This window comes from Rhinolophus sinicus, linkage group LG10, assembly GCF_036562045.2.
Source record: "Rhinolophus sinicus isolate RSC01 linkage group LG10, ASM3656204v1, whole genome shotgun sequence".
NCBI classification, from domain to species: Eukaryota; Metazoa; Chordata; class Mammalia; order Chiroptera; family Rhinolophidae; genus Rhinolophus; species Rhinolophus sinicus.
Genome location: NC_133759.1, coordinates 57,984,333 through 58,000,493, shown reverse-complemented (window position 1 = coordinate 58,000,493; position 16,161 = coordinate 57,984,333). Strand labels below are relative to the sequence as shown.

The 16,161-nt window shown below is 40.1% G+C and overlaps 1 protein-coding gene across 2 annotated transcripts in view; it reads left to right on the top strand.

The window, feature by feature from the left end:
- Positions 1-16,161, top strand: part of ADAMTS9 (ADAM metallopeptidase with thrombospondin type 1 motif 9) — a 161,860-nt gene that overhangs the window by 55,980 nt on the left and 89,719 nt on the right. For both annotated transcript variants that reach the window (XM_074313243.1, XM_074313242.1), the window contains exons 15-19: positions 1,592-1,709; positions 1,952-2,047; positions 9,281-9,447; positions 9,540-9,669; positions 10,729-10,855. In XM_074313243.1, coding sequence (XP_074169344.1) covers positions 1,592-1,709; positions 1,952-2,047; positions 9,281-9,447; positions 9,540-9,669; positions 10,729-10,855 — 638 coding nt within the window. The remainder of the gene's footprint in view (positions 1-1,591; positions 1,710-1,951; positions 2,048-9,280; positions 9,448-9,539; positions 9,670-10,728; positions 10,856-16,161) is intronic.

Below are 16,161 nucleotides of genomic sequence, written 5' to 3'. Positions count from 1 at the left end.
TGGTTTGTGGCTTTCTTGACGGGGTAGCAGCTGCTAACGTCTGTGCACTGCCTGCAGGGCACTGGTTCTCAAAGTGGGGTCCCCAGAGCAGCATCAGCATCACCCGATTGTGATGCATGCCAAGTTTGAGAAGCACTGCCCTGCATTTTTCTGGATATTTCAGCCTCGCTGAGGGTCTGCAAAAAACCCTGTCCATGCAGATATTTTTGTAGCAATTTTCACACACATACTCCCTCACTCCTTTACTGTAAGTTCAATGCTTAAGGTTTAAACCAAATGCTTCTTGACAGTAATTTCTAGATTGAATAGTTCTGGTCCAGAAAGATGTCATGAGGGAGAGCTGGCCTCACTCAGAATTGTCTTTCTGGTTTTAATCAGGATAGCTTCTACCTGAGACATACCTGTCATTTACTCTTAGAAGGGAATTCAAGAAACTTCTGGCTGATGGTAAAGCATCAGAGCAATGATTTCTCATGGCTTGGTACCATTTCAACTGTCCTCACCAGTCAGCAATCATCCCTAACACAGCAAGGCTATGCGATGAGACGTTTGTGCCTTGCATGTGGTCCAAGGTGGGTTGGTGTTTCTAATACCATGGTTCCCTGAAAAATAAGACCGGGTCTTATATTAATTTTTGCTCCAAAAGATGCAGTAGGGCTTATGTTCAGGGAATGTCATCCTGAAAAATCATGCTAGGGCTTATTTTCTGGTTAGGTCTTGTTTTCGGGGAAACACGGTAGGTAGGATTTGATTGAAAGCGCCACCTAAGAGCTTCAGCCACTTCCCAGCTCACAGCTCACAGTGCAGGTTTCCATTTTATAGCAACACATTGAGTATCTCCTCAAAGACGAGTTCATACAAAGGAACAGAATGGACAGGAATGTGAACTGCGGGTTGCTGGTGGTGGTTGCTGCAGTTTATGGAATGATTCTCGGCCCTCTGCCTATACTGCTGCGTTGCATTACGATGGGGAAAAGTTCAGGAGGGCTTTTGGAGCCCTCGGCCTCACACTGGTGGTCTGCAGCCATGCTTTGTGTTCCATCCACGGTCGTTATTTGAACATAGGGGATTTCACATAAAATCACAGTTTCCAGCTTCTCTTAAAAAACTTAGAAATAGCAACACTGGGCTCCTGTTTCCACATGGCAGCAGTAGCCTGGAGTGGACAGTGGCTGCTTCCTTAAGATGGGATGCAAGCTCTTTAATTGGATACAGTCCTCATGGCTCCTTTTTTTAAATCCTGAACAACTTTTTTCATTGCCTCCACTTTTTTGTAGACTTGAGCTTCTCAAACTGTAGTCTGTAGATGCAACACCTAAGGAGCTTGTTAACATGCCAGAAAATGTACTCTGATTCAGTAGATCTGGGTAGGGGTCGAGAAGCTGATTTTCTGACAGCACCAAGATACCCACAGCTGCGGATCCAAGGACCACATTTTCCATAGCAACTTTGAGTTCTCAACCCTGGCAAGTTTAAAGAGACTTAACTTTCTTGTCATTTGGAATGCACATCATGCAAAGGAACACATGACTTGCCATTTTATAATCTCTGTAATACTTACCATTTATTTCAAATGTTTTCTTTTTAAAAGCAAGCTGGATGCGATCATGTTTTGAACTCCAAAGCCCGGAGAGATAAATGTGGGGTTTGCGGTGGTGATAATTCTTCATGCAAAACAGTGGCGGGAACATTTAATACAGTGCATTATGGTAAGAATCTGTTCCTGAGAACCATAAGGAGGAAAATGGTCAGTTTAAAAATTGTTCCCCATGTGTAACACGTAAAAAGTATTAATGTCAAGCGTAAAATCAGTCTTGTTAAGTTACATGACCCATCTGGCTACAAGGCACCTAATAGTGAGAGATAGCTTATGTTCCTTTGTTGCTCACATTTTGCTTAGAGAAAGTGAACCATGCTACAGAATACTGAATTTCTACTGAATTCTTTTCAGGTTACAATACCGTGGTCCGAATTCCAGCTGGTGCTACTAGTATCGACGTGCGGCAGCACAGTTTCTCAGGAAAATCAGAGGATGATAACTACTTAGGTGAGATGGGTGCCCCTCGCCATTTGCAGGAATTCTGGTTCTCGGATACTAACCATTTCCTTTCCCCTTTTGCACTCGGACAGCTTTTGGATGTCAAGTATCTTCATAAAAGACATTGATCTTGAAATTCATTATTTCATTTCTCCCTCATATGTACACCCTCAGTGTATCGATTTAAGAGTCATGTGGTTGTACTAATCAATATCGAGGGATTTACTCTGGGTCTTAGAACACAGAATGGCCCTAAATCAAATTTTAAAAATACTTGCCTTGTAAGTTTAGCATAAAATCATTATTCTTTGAGTCTTTTTTCTTTTTTTTTTTTGAAATTCTGTCCTGTGGATAACTAACTTACAAATGTTTTACTAGAGGTATTACTTGGCTAATTTTTATGGTATCAACTCCAACCAATAGCAGACCACTGGTGGACTTATTCAATATTTCATTATGCCCAGTGATTCCGAAGAGTTCTATAGTGGCAATATTTTCCTCATGTCATCACAGAATGGCCCACCTTGTTACTTTATAGATTCTTCATCCTGCTTGGACCATGCTCAGACATGTGATTCATTCATGTTTGTTCTTACATTTAAACCACAACACACCAACGGCCTTGTGTTCATTTTCAGCAGTTTGCTCAGCCCAGTCCCACTTCAATTTATGATTCCGTAAGCTGCAGTAAGTGACTAAGAAGTTTGCCCAACTATTGCTAATTAAAAGGCGGACACGGGGAATGGGATCATGACTAGAAGGGGCTCGGGTGGGCACCTTGCCCAGTCAGACTCCTCCTAGCCACGCAGCGTAGCATGGCTTGCACTTAGATCTGGAGAAAGTCAGAGCAGTCTCGCTAGGCAGGCAGTTTTTAAAGGACATGAATGTACTAGTGTACTTTGTGTCTTATACTGTCCAGACAGTATAAGGATAAATAGGAACCCTATTTATCCATCAGACTACAACCTTTGGCTTACTCCAAACATTTGGACATATTGAGCTAGTAAATAAGTATTAGTTGCGTCACATTGGAATCTGTATCTACATTGTGGAATGTCTGCATGAAATCCTTCATGATAGACAGTGATGCTTCAGTCAGGCCTGCTAGCAAAGCACAATATTTGTGCATGACTCCCTTATAGCTGTTTTCTGCAGTGTATCAGCATTCATTCAATCAGGTAAGTATTTACTGTGTGCCAGCCACTGTGACCAAAACAACAAAAAATTAAGAAATAGAAATCTCTGTTTTCTTGGAGCTTACTATTCAGTGGGCGTAGATAGACAATTTAATGGATAAGGAAACTATCTACTGTTAGAGGATGATAAGTGCTATGAAGAAACAGAGCAGCAGAAGGGAAGTTGGGATACTGAGGGTGGGGTGAGAATAGTGGGGCTGAAATGAATGTCTGAACTGTAGCAAGAGACAACAAAATACCTGGGGGAAGAGCATTCCAGGCAGAAGGAACAGCCAGTGAAAAATCCTTGAAAGAGGAGTACGCCTGGATTGTTCCAAAAATAAAGGGAGGCCAGTGTGGCTGGAGCAGAATAAGCACAGAGACTCCTGGATGAGGTTAAATGGGTATCAGAAGTAGATCGTAAAAGGCCATATAACTACTGAAAGGATTATACTCTGAGAGACGTGGGGAGCTACCTGAGGTTTTGAACCAAGAAAGAACATAAGAAAATATTTATATTTTCAAAGGAGCACTCTGGCTGTTATGTTGAGAATAGATGGTGGGGAAGGGTACAGGGTTGAAACAGGAACATTCGTTAGAAACTTATTGCAATGATCCATGAGAGAGACGCTGGTGATTTGACCCCAAGTAGGAGCAGTGAAGGTGTGGTTCATGGTAAAATTTCTGGATACCTTTTGAAGGCGGAGGCATCATGATTTGTTCACGGATTGCATATGGCATGTGAGAGAAAGAGAGGGTGACTGCAAGGTTTTAACCTGAGCAACCGAAAGGGTGAAGTTACCATTAACTGAGATGAGGCGACTTGTATCTTATTTATCCATATGACCACTAGTGTTTTAAGGTCGGAGGCCGTGTCTTTTTATCTTTAGCTCCTGATACAAAGCCCACACATGATGCTAAGTACGTGATTGCTGAAATGTTGAACAACCATTGCTCGTGCAGTCTTTACTGAATACCCACTATGTGCTTAATGGGAGATGGGATTACCATGGAAATAGACAGAATCATCCCTTCTTTTAAAGACCATAAAGTCTACTTAGAATCAATTACTCAGCGGCTGAATCAGCTTCATCCTAAATATTGAAATGAGTGGTGACTTTATAAGACAGTTAATGAAGTTCTTGTGGGACACATTGGAAATTATTTTTTGGCAATCTCACATTTCTTGTTCTACCACTGTGCAAAATGGGTCAAGCATTTTCCTTCATGCACCGGGTCATAAATTTGAGCATGTGACTGCTGTGGCCTTACTACTTCCTAATTAAATCCAGCAGCATTGCGTGCAACCTCCCTTATAAATTAATTTCCCGAGAGCTGAAAGCCATGCTGCCCTGCTCCTTCCTTCTCCTTGAAAGGGGGAAGGATTCTCCTTTATTCTCCTTCTTGGAAAAATAATCCTCCAAGTAGTGGCCTGAGTTCAATGCAACTTCATCAACCAGGTCAGACGCCTGAATTGAGGAGGCCCTCCTGATAACCTTCTATTTCTCACTGGAGGTTTCTTAATCTTCTTGTAAAGAGTGAAAGCAAAATTAAGGATTTGTCATCTGGGACATGCATGGCTTTTTAATGGAATATTACGGTAAAGTCACCTGTTAGCAAGCAAAACAACATCCCTCTGGATGTACATGAAAAGTGTGCAAGCATAGATGGCAAGTCACAGTTCACTGGGTGTGAAAGTCAAGAACTCAGAGCCTTTGAACCTTGCAGTGGTTTCTTAAGAAGTTGGGAAGAACATGATGTCATCAGATCTGGCGTGTGTAAATGTTTACTCTTAGCTTGAAGGAAGGTGCAGGAAATGCTCTAAGAAGGTTTAAAAACCCACAGTTGAGACTTACTCACGTCCAATGACAGCTGCTCCATCGCTAAGCAATCCTGATCCTGCTTACATTTTTAAAGGTCAGTCAAGCCATCCTCTTTCCACATGTTTTGGTGAAGGAGCAATTTCCAGGAGAGAGCGGGCCTTTGTAATAACCTGGCTCTGATGGGTGAAATGGGGGGGAAACCAACCCAGGAAATTAGCTCTTCTAATCGCATTAGTGGGAGGCTGGGCAGTAGACTGTTGTTTTCAGGAAACTATTTGTTTCAAAAGGTACCGAAGCAGAAAGTCTCCCTGTCAATGGTGGTCCTTTCACATAGACCCCTCCCTCCTGTTGTGTTAGAACCAAGCTGAACCCAGTGCCACCATGTTTGTATTTTTTTAGGAGAAAAAGGAGTCATTTCCGTGATACTTATTTATCTCCAGTCCACTTAGCCCTTAATTAGTTGTGGCAATGGGAAGACAGGAATCGATTCAGTTTGAGATAAAGCAGGAACTTCATTTCACCTGATGACTCCTATCTCATTCCTTACTGTCTTCTGGGGCAAGGAGCATGCAGTGAAGGGTGAAATGGTGCAGTCAGCATAGCATCAAAGGAAGCCTGGAGACATTGGGAAGGAGCCCCAGAATTCACCTAGAATGAACAATTGATTGCTCTTTGAATACGGACAAAACTGGATTACCGCTTAATTTACAGAATGGCCTTGTGACATCTCATTTCCCACCATTAGTGAAACATCAGCTGGGTAGCTAGCAGGCAGTTTCACTTGAAAGAACTGGGTGATTTTGTTGGCAGCACATCCTGCCATCACCATGTCGGCAGCTCACATTAGGAGGCAGCCTCAGGATGCCTGAGGAGCCAAGGAAACAACCTCCTCTCCAGTCAGTGACCCGTTGAAACTCCTGCGTGTTGCATGGCTGACGGGTCTCGCACTGCAGGAGCTGCAGGGGAGACGAGGTTGTCAGAGGTTTACACTGACAAGGAAATGGCTATTTGGCTGGAAGCACTCTGTTCCCCTTGTCATGAATGTCACTTTCAATCGATCACTCCTTTCCATATCATTGCTTGAGCACCTACTATGGGCTGGGATCTTTCTGGGCCTTATAAAAGTACATTTTTAAAGGGTTGCTTTGTTAAGGGGCTCATGCAGTCTAGCAAAACAAATAATTTAAGTTTGTTTTAAACCAGTAACTAAACAGATTTGGTTTCTATTTGTACATAAGTGAAAGAATGCATGAATTAATTCACTCATTTAACAAACATTTGTTGACTTCCTTCTTGGAAAACTTTAGTGGATAACAGGCTTTCGAGATACTTCTATCATGAGAAGTCACCTGGCCTCTGGAAGATATTTTGCTAACATTTAAGTCATGCTTTTCTCACCCATACATTAGGCATAATTATGTGATAAGGAGACAGTGAATGTAAAGGCCTTATGATCTGCCAGAAACAGAAACCTAGGTGTCCTATCATGTTTAATGTCCTTAACACTCCTCTGGAAAACCCATTATACAGAAGAAGAAACCGAGGCTTAGAGCGGTTAAGTAACTTACCCAAGATCACACAAACAGAAAGTGTAAGAATTGGAATCCTAACTTTTTTGAATTCAGATCTTACACCCTTACCCACTTCACTTCACTGTTTCCATGTAGAAAAATGTATGGCTGACCTGACCAGGGGATATACAGGACTAGAAAGTGAGGTTTATCGGGGAAGGTGAATGGTGAGGCTGGAAAAGTAGGTCAGGATAAGATTTGTAAAGATACAGGAAAGTTATGCTAAGGAGTTTGAACTAAATTCTATAGGTAATAGGGACTACCAAAGAATGTGGAGCTAAGAAGAAGCAGCCAATATCATCTTTTCTTACCAACGAATAGTATTCCATTGTGTATATATACCACAACTTCTTTATCCATTCATCTATCGAAGGACATTTTGGTTGTTTCCATGTCTTGGCCACCGTAAACAAAGCTGCAACGAACATTGGAGCACACGTGTCTTTATGTATAAATGTTTTCAGATTTTTTGGGTAGATACCCAGGAGAGGGATTGCTAGGTCATATGGTAATTCTATTCTTAATTTTTTGAAGAACCTCCACACTGCCTTCCATAGCGGCTGCACCAGTCTGCATTCCCACCAACAGTGTATGAGGGTTCCTTTTTCTCCACAGCCTCTCCAACACTTGTTACTATTTGTCTTGTTGATGATAGCCATTCTGACTAGGGTGAGGTGATACCTCATTGTGGTTTTTATTTGCATTTCTCTGATGATTAGTGATGTTGAGCATTTTTTCATATGTCTATTTGCCATTTGTATGTCCTCTTTGGAGAAATGTCTCTTCAAGTCCTCTGCCCATTTTTCAATTGGGTTGTTTGTTTTTTTGTTGTTGAGTTTCATGAGTTCCTTGTATATTTTGGATATTAGCCCCTTATCGGAGGCACTGTTTGCAAAAATCTTCTCCCATTCAGTTGGTTGCCTCTTTATTTTGTCGATGGTTTCCTTTGCTGTGCAGAAGCTTTTAAGTTTCAGATAGTCCCATTCATTTATTTTAGCTTTTACTTCCATTGCCTTTGGAGTCAAATTCATAAAATGCTCTTTGAACCCAAGGTCCATAAGTTTAGTACCTATGTTTTCTTCTATGCAGTTTATTGTGTCAGGTCTTATGCTTAAGTCTCTGATCCATTTTGAATTAATTTTGGTACATGGTGACAGATAGCAGTCCAGTTTCATTCTTTTGCACGTGGCTATCCAATTGTGACAACATGGATGGATCTTGAGAGTATGACGCTAAGCGAAATAAGTCAGACAGAAAAAGCAGAGAACCACATGATGTCACTGATATGTGGTATATAAACCAAAAACAACAAAAGAACAGACAAACAAATGAGAAACAAAAACTCATAGACACAGACAACTGTTTAGTGGTTACCAGAGGGTAAGGGGTGTGGGGGGCGGGAGATGAGGTAAGGGGGATCAAATATATGGTGATATAAGGAGAACTGACTCTGGGTGGTGAACACACAATGGGATTTATAGATGATGTAATACAGAATTGTACACCTGAAATCTATGTAATTTCACTAACAATTGTCACCCCAATAAATTTTTTTTAAAATAAATAAATAAATAAATAAATAAATAAATAAATAAATAAATAAATAAATAGAAGCAGCAGCCAAGATTTGGGAGGATTTTAAAAATCTTTTTAAAAGCTTTTCCCCTGTGTCACCACATTCTTTTCCACCATTTCAAAAGAAGGCATCTTTTCTTCCCTCAGGGCCAAGACGGGGCTCACAAGGGTGGGAATTCTGGTAAGTGCAGTGCTGGATTAGGGACAGACTTCAATGCACTTAATTCCCGATTCTGCAAAGAGTAGTCCTTGCATCAGGACAGTGTCTCCAAATGAGTGACCTCTGCAAGGTTCCCTGTCCAAGAAAACAAGAACCCTGCTGCTGCTGAGCCACAAAGACTATTCAGAGCTTCATCTCACATGTAATCTCCACAGAAAGGGACAATCCCTAGTTTCCCTACATCCTCTAGACCTCTTCTACGTACACATTGCTTATGGCCTGCGTGGGCTTGGAAGTCACTCTGTCATTTCCACAGTGTCCTAGTGACGACACAGTCAGTGCTATTCAGCGTCCCGAGATGTGAGTCCCAGGAGGCAAGAATCGCTGGGCTCACATTGGAGGCTGGCTACCACCCTATGGGCCTCACTGAAAGAGTGACATCACGTTGGCTGTGGATTTTCAGATTTCAAAATGTCAAACAAGAAAGACTAACAAAGATTCAATCAGCCCAACTAAATCTAATGTAAAGCAGAGGGGGGATATTTGTGTGGGAACCAATTTTGTAAGTTCAAGTTGCTGTATGTGTTTTCACATCATAATACTTGTGCTTCCATCTGTAACTGTGGGGGTTGCATAACAAACCCCAGGCTAATTATGATGCTTATATTTCACTGAATTTTGACCGATGCTTTGAAAGCTAGGTGTTTTTATCTCCATTTTAGAGATAAAGAAATGGAGATTGAATAAGGGAAAGTGATTTCTCAAGGCCATATAGCCGGCAAGTGGCAAAAGCAGGATTTGAATCCATGCCTGTTTGGCTGAAAAGTCCATACGCTTTACACCCTCTCTGCCTATGAAAGTGTTATTTCATATTTCAAACAGCGAGAGAGTCATTGGCAGCAAATTAGTGGATTCTCTTTTTTTTTTTTCACCTGCAGCTTTATCTAACAGTAAAGGTGAATTCTTGCTGAATGGAGACTTCGTTGTCACAATGTCCAAAAGGGAAATCCGTCTTGGCAATGCTGTGATAGAGTACAGTGGGTCTGACAACGTAGTCGAGAGAATTAACTGCACAGATCGCATTGAACAAGAACTTTTGCTTCAGGTAAAGACTTGGCCACGAGCCCACAACCCTTTTCTTCCGCTCGGAATCACCGGACCTGCAAACATCCTCTCCGTTTTGTCTGCATATTCCAGGTGTTGTCGGTGGGGAAGTTATACAACCCTGACGTGCGCTATTCTTTCAATATTCCAATTGAAGGCAAACCTCAGCAGTTTTACTGGAACAGTCATGGACCCTGGCAAGCGTGCAGCAAACCCTGCCAAGGTATCAGCTTTTAGGTTGAGTTTGGGGGATTTGAGGGATACTTGTTGTTTGTTTTTTCTTCCATTTTTATTGAGATATAATTGACATTATAACATTGTATAAGTTTAAGGTGTACAACTTAATGATTTGATATATTCCAAAATAATTACCACCATAAGTTATCATCCATCATCACACACAGTTATAAATTATTGTTTTCTTGTGGTGAGAACTTTCAAGATCTACCTCTCTTAGCAACTTTCACGTATACAACATAGTATTGTGAACTGTAGTCACCATGCTGTACATTACATCCCCAGGACTTACCTTGTAACTGAAACTTTGTAGCTTTGACGACTTTCAACCCATTTTTCTCAACCCGTGCACCTCTGGCAACCACCAATCTGATCTCTGTTTCTGAGTTTGGTTCTCCTTTTAGATTCCACATTTAAATGAGATCATGCAGTTCTTCTTTCTCTATCTGACTTATTTCACTTTGAGATGTTTTTGAGTTAAAAAAATGAATTGAAATGTTTAAAAGATTTTTTAAGAAACAGCCAAACACATGCAATTTGTACAACTTTCTATCTGCATGCATTCTCTGATCTCCGTCCATGAGTCTGCCTTGTCACTTTGGGCCGGTAAGTTCAGCTTTTTAAGGGATGCAGGATCCATTAGGTTTTCTCATCCTAAAATGTTCACACACGAGTGAAGCCAAATGAAACCAGCGCCTTGATTTTACAGAGATATAGATTTAGTAGTCGTGTTATATGCTATTTGTTTTGTTTCCTTTTGTCTAAATTAGGGGTTGGCAAATCACAGCCAGTGGGCCAAATCCAGCCTACTGCCTGCTTTTATAAATAAAATTTTATTAGAACACAGCCACACCAATTTTGTACATGAACACCTGCTTTTACCCTGTAATGACACAGTTGAATAGTTGCAACAGAAGTCATATGGCCTACAAAACTAACGGTAATTACTATCTAACCCTTAAAAGGAAATGTTTCTCAATCCCGGGTCTAAATAATCTGTGGAATAGATTGCTCTCTCTGAATAATTTTTTCCCTCCCTGCTTAGGGGAGCGGAAACGAAAACCCGTTTGCACCAGGGAGTCTGACCAGCTGACAGTTTCTGATCAACGATGCGATCGGCTGCCCCAGCCAGAACCCGTGACTGAGCCCTGCGGTGCCGACTGCGACCTGAGGTGAGGCCAGTGTTTCTTCAGGGTCTTTACTACTGAGTTTTGAGCGTCTCGTAGGAGGTCTCTGCTTGTGAGAAGGAGGGCATGTTGCCCCTTCCTTGTGTTTTTGTGAAAGAAGTGTTAGCTAATTTCCCATCCTGCTAAACTGATTATCCACTACACATACCTGCAAATGTCTTATTCCTCTCCTAAGAATTAAAAACAGCCCATGGAGTATGGCACTTGCCAAAAAAAGTTCTCATTTGAGCCTCACAACTCACTGCATAAGTATTATTATGATGGAATCACATCTTTTGCAAAAGTTTGGTTTGAAAGTCAACAGAAAGGGGGAAACTTTATCTGTCCAAGTACCTGTGATGTTCTGTATCCATCCAGAGTATATGTCCCCTAGTAGAACTTTTGTGCACATGAAGTATATGGATACAGATGTCTAAATATCCAAACAATTCTGTATTTAAGAAAAGTCTGAAATCTGAGGCAACAAATAGTGGATGGGTGGGGAATTCTAAAGCTTTCTCATTTGCCTGCAAGGTTGACTGTGTCATATTTGAATATTAAAAAGCTTGGGGTCTGTATTGTATAGTCTGCATATCAGTTAAATGCAGGTAAGATGAGTTGCTGCTTTATCCTCCTTTTATAGATGAGAAATTATAAATGTAGAATGGTATGGGAACTTGAGGTCTCACCATTCAAAAATAACAAAGTGAACACTTAAGGATTTTGCAGTTTCCACGTCACCATGCCAAATCCTATCAGGTGGTACTGGCAGCCTGTAGTGCTGGAGTGAAGATGATAAGGTATTTTCAAGGTTATGAGAGAAAAGAGGAGTGCTGTGATCAATTAGTAATGTCTGTCATGGGAACAGCACAGGGACACGTGGCATGAGTGCCACATCTTTGCCAGTCCTGATCTGAGTTTCTGACTTGGAGTCCCGGCTCTTTTCCACCCCACTACGCTTCCTCTCTACCCAGTGTCACTGACCAGCTTTCTCATTGGCTTGTCAAAAAGCATTGACAGAAATCATTGTGAAAAGAAAAACCCAAGGCATTAAAAAGCAGACATTTACACTTGGCAGTATTAATTCTTGATACAGGTCCATATAAACCCATTGCTTCAGCAAACTGAGTTAAACTAAAGTTCTTTTCAGAACAATAACTAGTTAGCTAATGCTGAACTGAATTAATCACTAAAGTTTAGGGGGGAAACATTGAATTGGTGCATATATTCCTTGAGGCACAACCTGAATAAATTGGGAAAGGTGACATTTTTCCATTTCGCCTTATATAAAATTACCATATTATATCACTAATAATTAATAATTAATAGTAATTATATTATTCAGAGTGGTAACTACTCTGCAAGTAATAATAGAGTCAGCCATTTACTAAGAACTATTTTTAACAGTTGTGTATTATTCTATTAATAGGATAGTAATAGGATAGTCTTATAGTAATAGGATAGTTCTTATATATATAAAATCTTATCCTATTAATATAATTAATATCCTATTATAATAATGTCCTATTAATTGTCTTATTAATAACCTATAATTCCTTAAACAACACAATGACATAAGTATTATTATTATTCCCAATTAACAAATAGGAAAAACAGAGGCTGAGAGAAGTTAAATTGTCCTGGGTCACACAACTAGTTAGTGAAGGGATAGGATTTAAATGTGGTCTGACTGACCCTTGAGCCTGTACTTTTTTTTTCTGATAATGATATTTTTTACTGTAGTAAAATATACAAAACATAAAATATACCATCTTAACCATTTCTAAATGTTCAGTTCAGTGGCGTTAAGCACATCATATTGAGGTGGAACAATCACAACAATGCATCTCCAGAACTTTTTCATCTTCCCAGACTGAAACTCTGTCCCCATTGAGCAGTAACTCCCCATTCCCTTCTCCCACAGCCCCTGGTACCAGAGTCTGTACTCATAACCCTAGGGGAAAGCTGTTTTCATTTTTGATTCAGTCACAATGCATGATACTCATTGATCGCATTCTGTGTAGCTTTTCCTCCTTTGGGAAAAGAAGTAACTCCCAGGAATTTTCTGTTTATCCCTGTTCCCTACCTCCCTTGGACCCCTTAGCTGTCATTTCTCAACTGGACTGGCTGAATCAGACTGAGCTGGGAGAGTCTCAAAACGATAAATGCAGATACTGTGGAACTCCTGTGTGTAGCACTAAGCATACTCATAATTGTAGGGAAGGCAAGTTTGTGCAAAGCATTTTGAGGAATAGAACATGACCATAAAAAAAAAAAAAAAAGCAAACCTGCTTAAATTTACCCCAGCAGCACCCGTTTGACATACTGTTTGAACTATTACTTCAAGAAACTAAAATTTTCACTTCAAACAGATTTCAAAATAAGTTGCAATTGTGTTTGTAATGATGCTGGCTAATCTGATGCTCTCCAAAGGTTCTCCTGCACTGGAAGCTTTCAGATGTAAAACAAAAATTAAAGCAAATTTTAGAAAGTGAATGCATTGAAAGGTAGCATTGAATCTATGAGGCTTTTATGTAGAATTATACAGAGGATCTCAACTGGATTTCTCCTCAAACTGTATTATTGGTTTATGAGGAGTTACATGATAATTAGAACTTGGCTGGAGAATAACACATCAAGAGTGTAGTAATAATAATAATAACACTACTAGTAATAGCTACCCATCTTGCGTGGGTGCCATATGTGTTAAATGCTACACATGAATTGCCTCATAATCTTCCTAGTAGCCCTGTGAAGTGGATCCTATTTCCCCCCATTTCACAGATGGGGAAGCTGAGTCTCAGTGAGGTTAAGTGACCTACCAAGGGTCAATAGCTTAAATGTGTTAGAGCTTGCATTCACACCTAGGTCTTTCTGATTCCATAAGTGATCCTCTGACTTTTATTAAAAATCGTTTCACAATACCTAAGTAAAACCAGGGCTTCAAATCTTTTCATTTTATACAGTAGATGTGTCAAAAGTGCTATTCTAAATTCCCACCTTTTTTTATACTTAAAAAAGAAATACTTAGACTCTACTGAGAGCAAAGGGGGATAGCAGCTCAGGGAACAGGCTTGGATGATAATAGCACCTTTGGCTGATTAAAGAAAAGAAGGTGAAGGAATTGTAGCCCTGTCTTTTGGTAGAAATGTCTGGTAAAAGGGACAGACCTTGCGAATAAGAATTTAAAAATGAAATGAAAAAAAAAAAGAGAGTTTAGGATTAACTTATGAAGCCTAGTAACTAGGCAGGTGCATGCTCACATCTGAAATAAAATAGAAGATCGTGTTTATTTGTCATCATTCAAACACGTATCTCCATGGCTTATACGGATTGTTGGAAAAATAAACTTGTTCACTGAGAAACATGAAAAGACATAAACTGAGCCCAAAGAACTTGTTCTATCTTCCTTCTATCAACCTGACAGTTGCTATAATTGTGATTTATACTAATTATTGCCAAGTGGCTGAGTGCAAAACTGGAAGACTGAGGAGTGTTATCGATTGGTCAAACTCTAAAATAGTTTTTCCCAAAGCATGTTTGTAGAACACTAGTTCCACAAGACGGTCCATGGTGGATCAGTATGTCTGAGAAGCCTTACTGACTATCTCCTCCCCTAGGTGGAGATTCATAATGCTGATTAACATTTTGAAGGCCCTGAGAAAGTCTGCAATATAGAGAACCCTGCTTGAATCAGTAGCTCCCCAAATTATTTAATGCCCCACACCCCCACAGAGACCAAACTATTTTTGTTTCCACTTATTAACAAATACTTTGCTTTTCTGAAATGTAGTAATAAAATGCCATAGTTACATGAAAGGAATTGAATGAATTTAAAGCACTGAAGTTGAGACAACCTTCCAGAGAGAGACTGAAGCATAAAGATGATAGCATTTTGAGGAGGAATTTCCCAAGGCAGTGTATGACCTTTCGCAGACTCTTTTCAAGGTCTCTGCTCAGACCCGGGGATTGTGTGAATATCAAGGAAACTCTACTATACTTTTCCAGCCTGACCTGCTGGAGTGTTTTCTTGTGGGGCCAGGACTCCTGCCTCCATTATCCAGGATAGAAAATAACCTTTCCACCAGGAAATGGTGATGAAGGCAAAGAGAAGGTAGCCAAGAATCAAAGGGCAAATGGAAGTTCTGTTGAATTCGTCCGCATTTTTGTCTCACTTCCTTAGGGAAGTGAGAGCTTGCCCAGATTAAAGTTTGACAGGATGAGATAAAGCGTTGTTTTACAGTCCTTCCTTTAACATGTTCAGGTTAGAGCAAAGTCCCCAAAATACTTTGTCGTGGAAAATCTCAGTAGCCTACTTTACATGCCAAATATGAAAGTAGGTCAACTCTGACCGACTTTTGAGCATTTGTGAGAAATTCCAAGATAAGCATGTGTCCAGTACATACTCCTGTTTTCTTCCTGAGTCCTCCCCCTGGACAGGTGTGGATGAAAGAATTCTTAGGACACTGGTATTCACCAAACCACCGATTTTCTGAGCAGTAGAAAATTAACAGTCAAGAGTGAATCCAAATGAAGATTATAAAGAAATTAATCTTTTTGGACTGCTACGTTTAATCAACAAAATACAGAGGCTGCCAAAAAAATGTATTTAGTTTAAGAAAAGAAAAAACTATTAAAATTGTAATACTCAATATACTTATATACTGACAACAAAAGATGAATACAAGTCACGTTTGCCTTCTGCAATTACAAGAGGTGCTCAAAGTGATTACCATCAGCATAATTTCAATACAGTTTTTTCCTTTCTTAAAATGTGTATACATTTTTTTGGCACCCTCTGTATATTTCAAGTTCATTTATTTAGACTATTCTATTCAGTTTAAGCATTTTTTTTTTCTATTTTAATTTAAGCACTAACTGGCATTAAAAGAACCGGTCAATTTATTATTCCATTCTGAGTACCTACTGTACACCAGGAAAGGCTCATTATAGGCACTATAGATACAAAGGTACCGTAGGTGCCAAAGATGTGTAGATTCACTTCTAATTTTAAAAATGTATATTCGTGGAGCAGTGAGGGGTGAATAATAGGTGGAGGACAGAGGATTTTTAGGGTGGTGGAAATATTCTATATGCTACTGTAATGATGGATACATGCCATAATACATTTGTCCAAATTCATAGAATGTACAGCACCAAAAGTGAACCCTAATGTAAACCATAGACTTTGATAATGATGAGTTAATGCAGGTTCATCCACTATAACAGATGTGCCATGCTGGTGGGGATGCTGGTAACAGAGGATGCTATGAGTGTGTGGGGGCAGAGGTCTGTAGGAAATCTCTGTACCT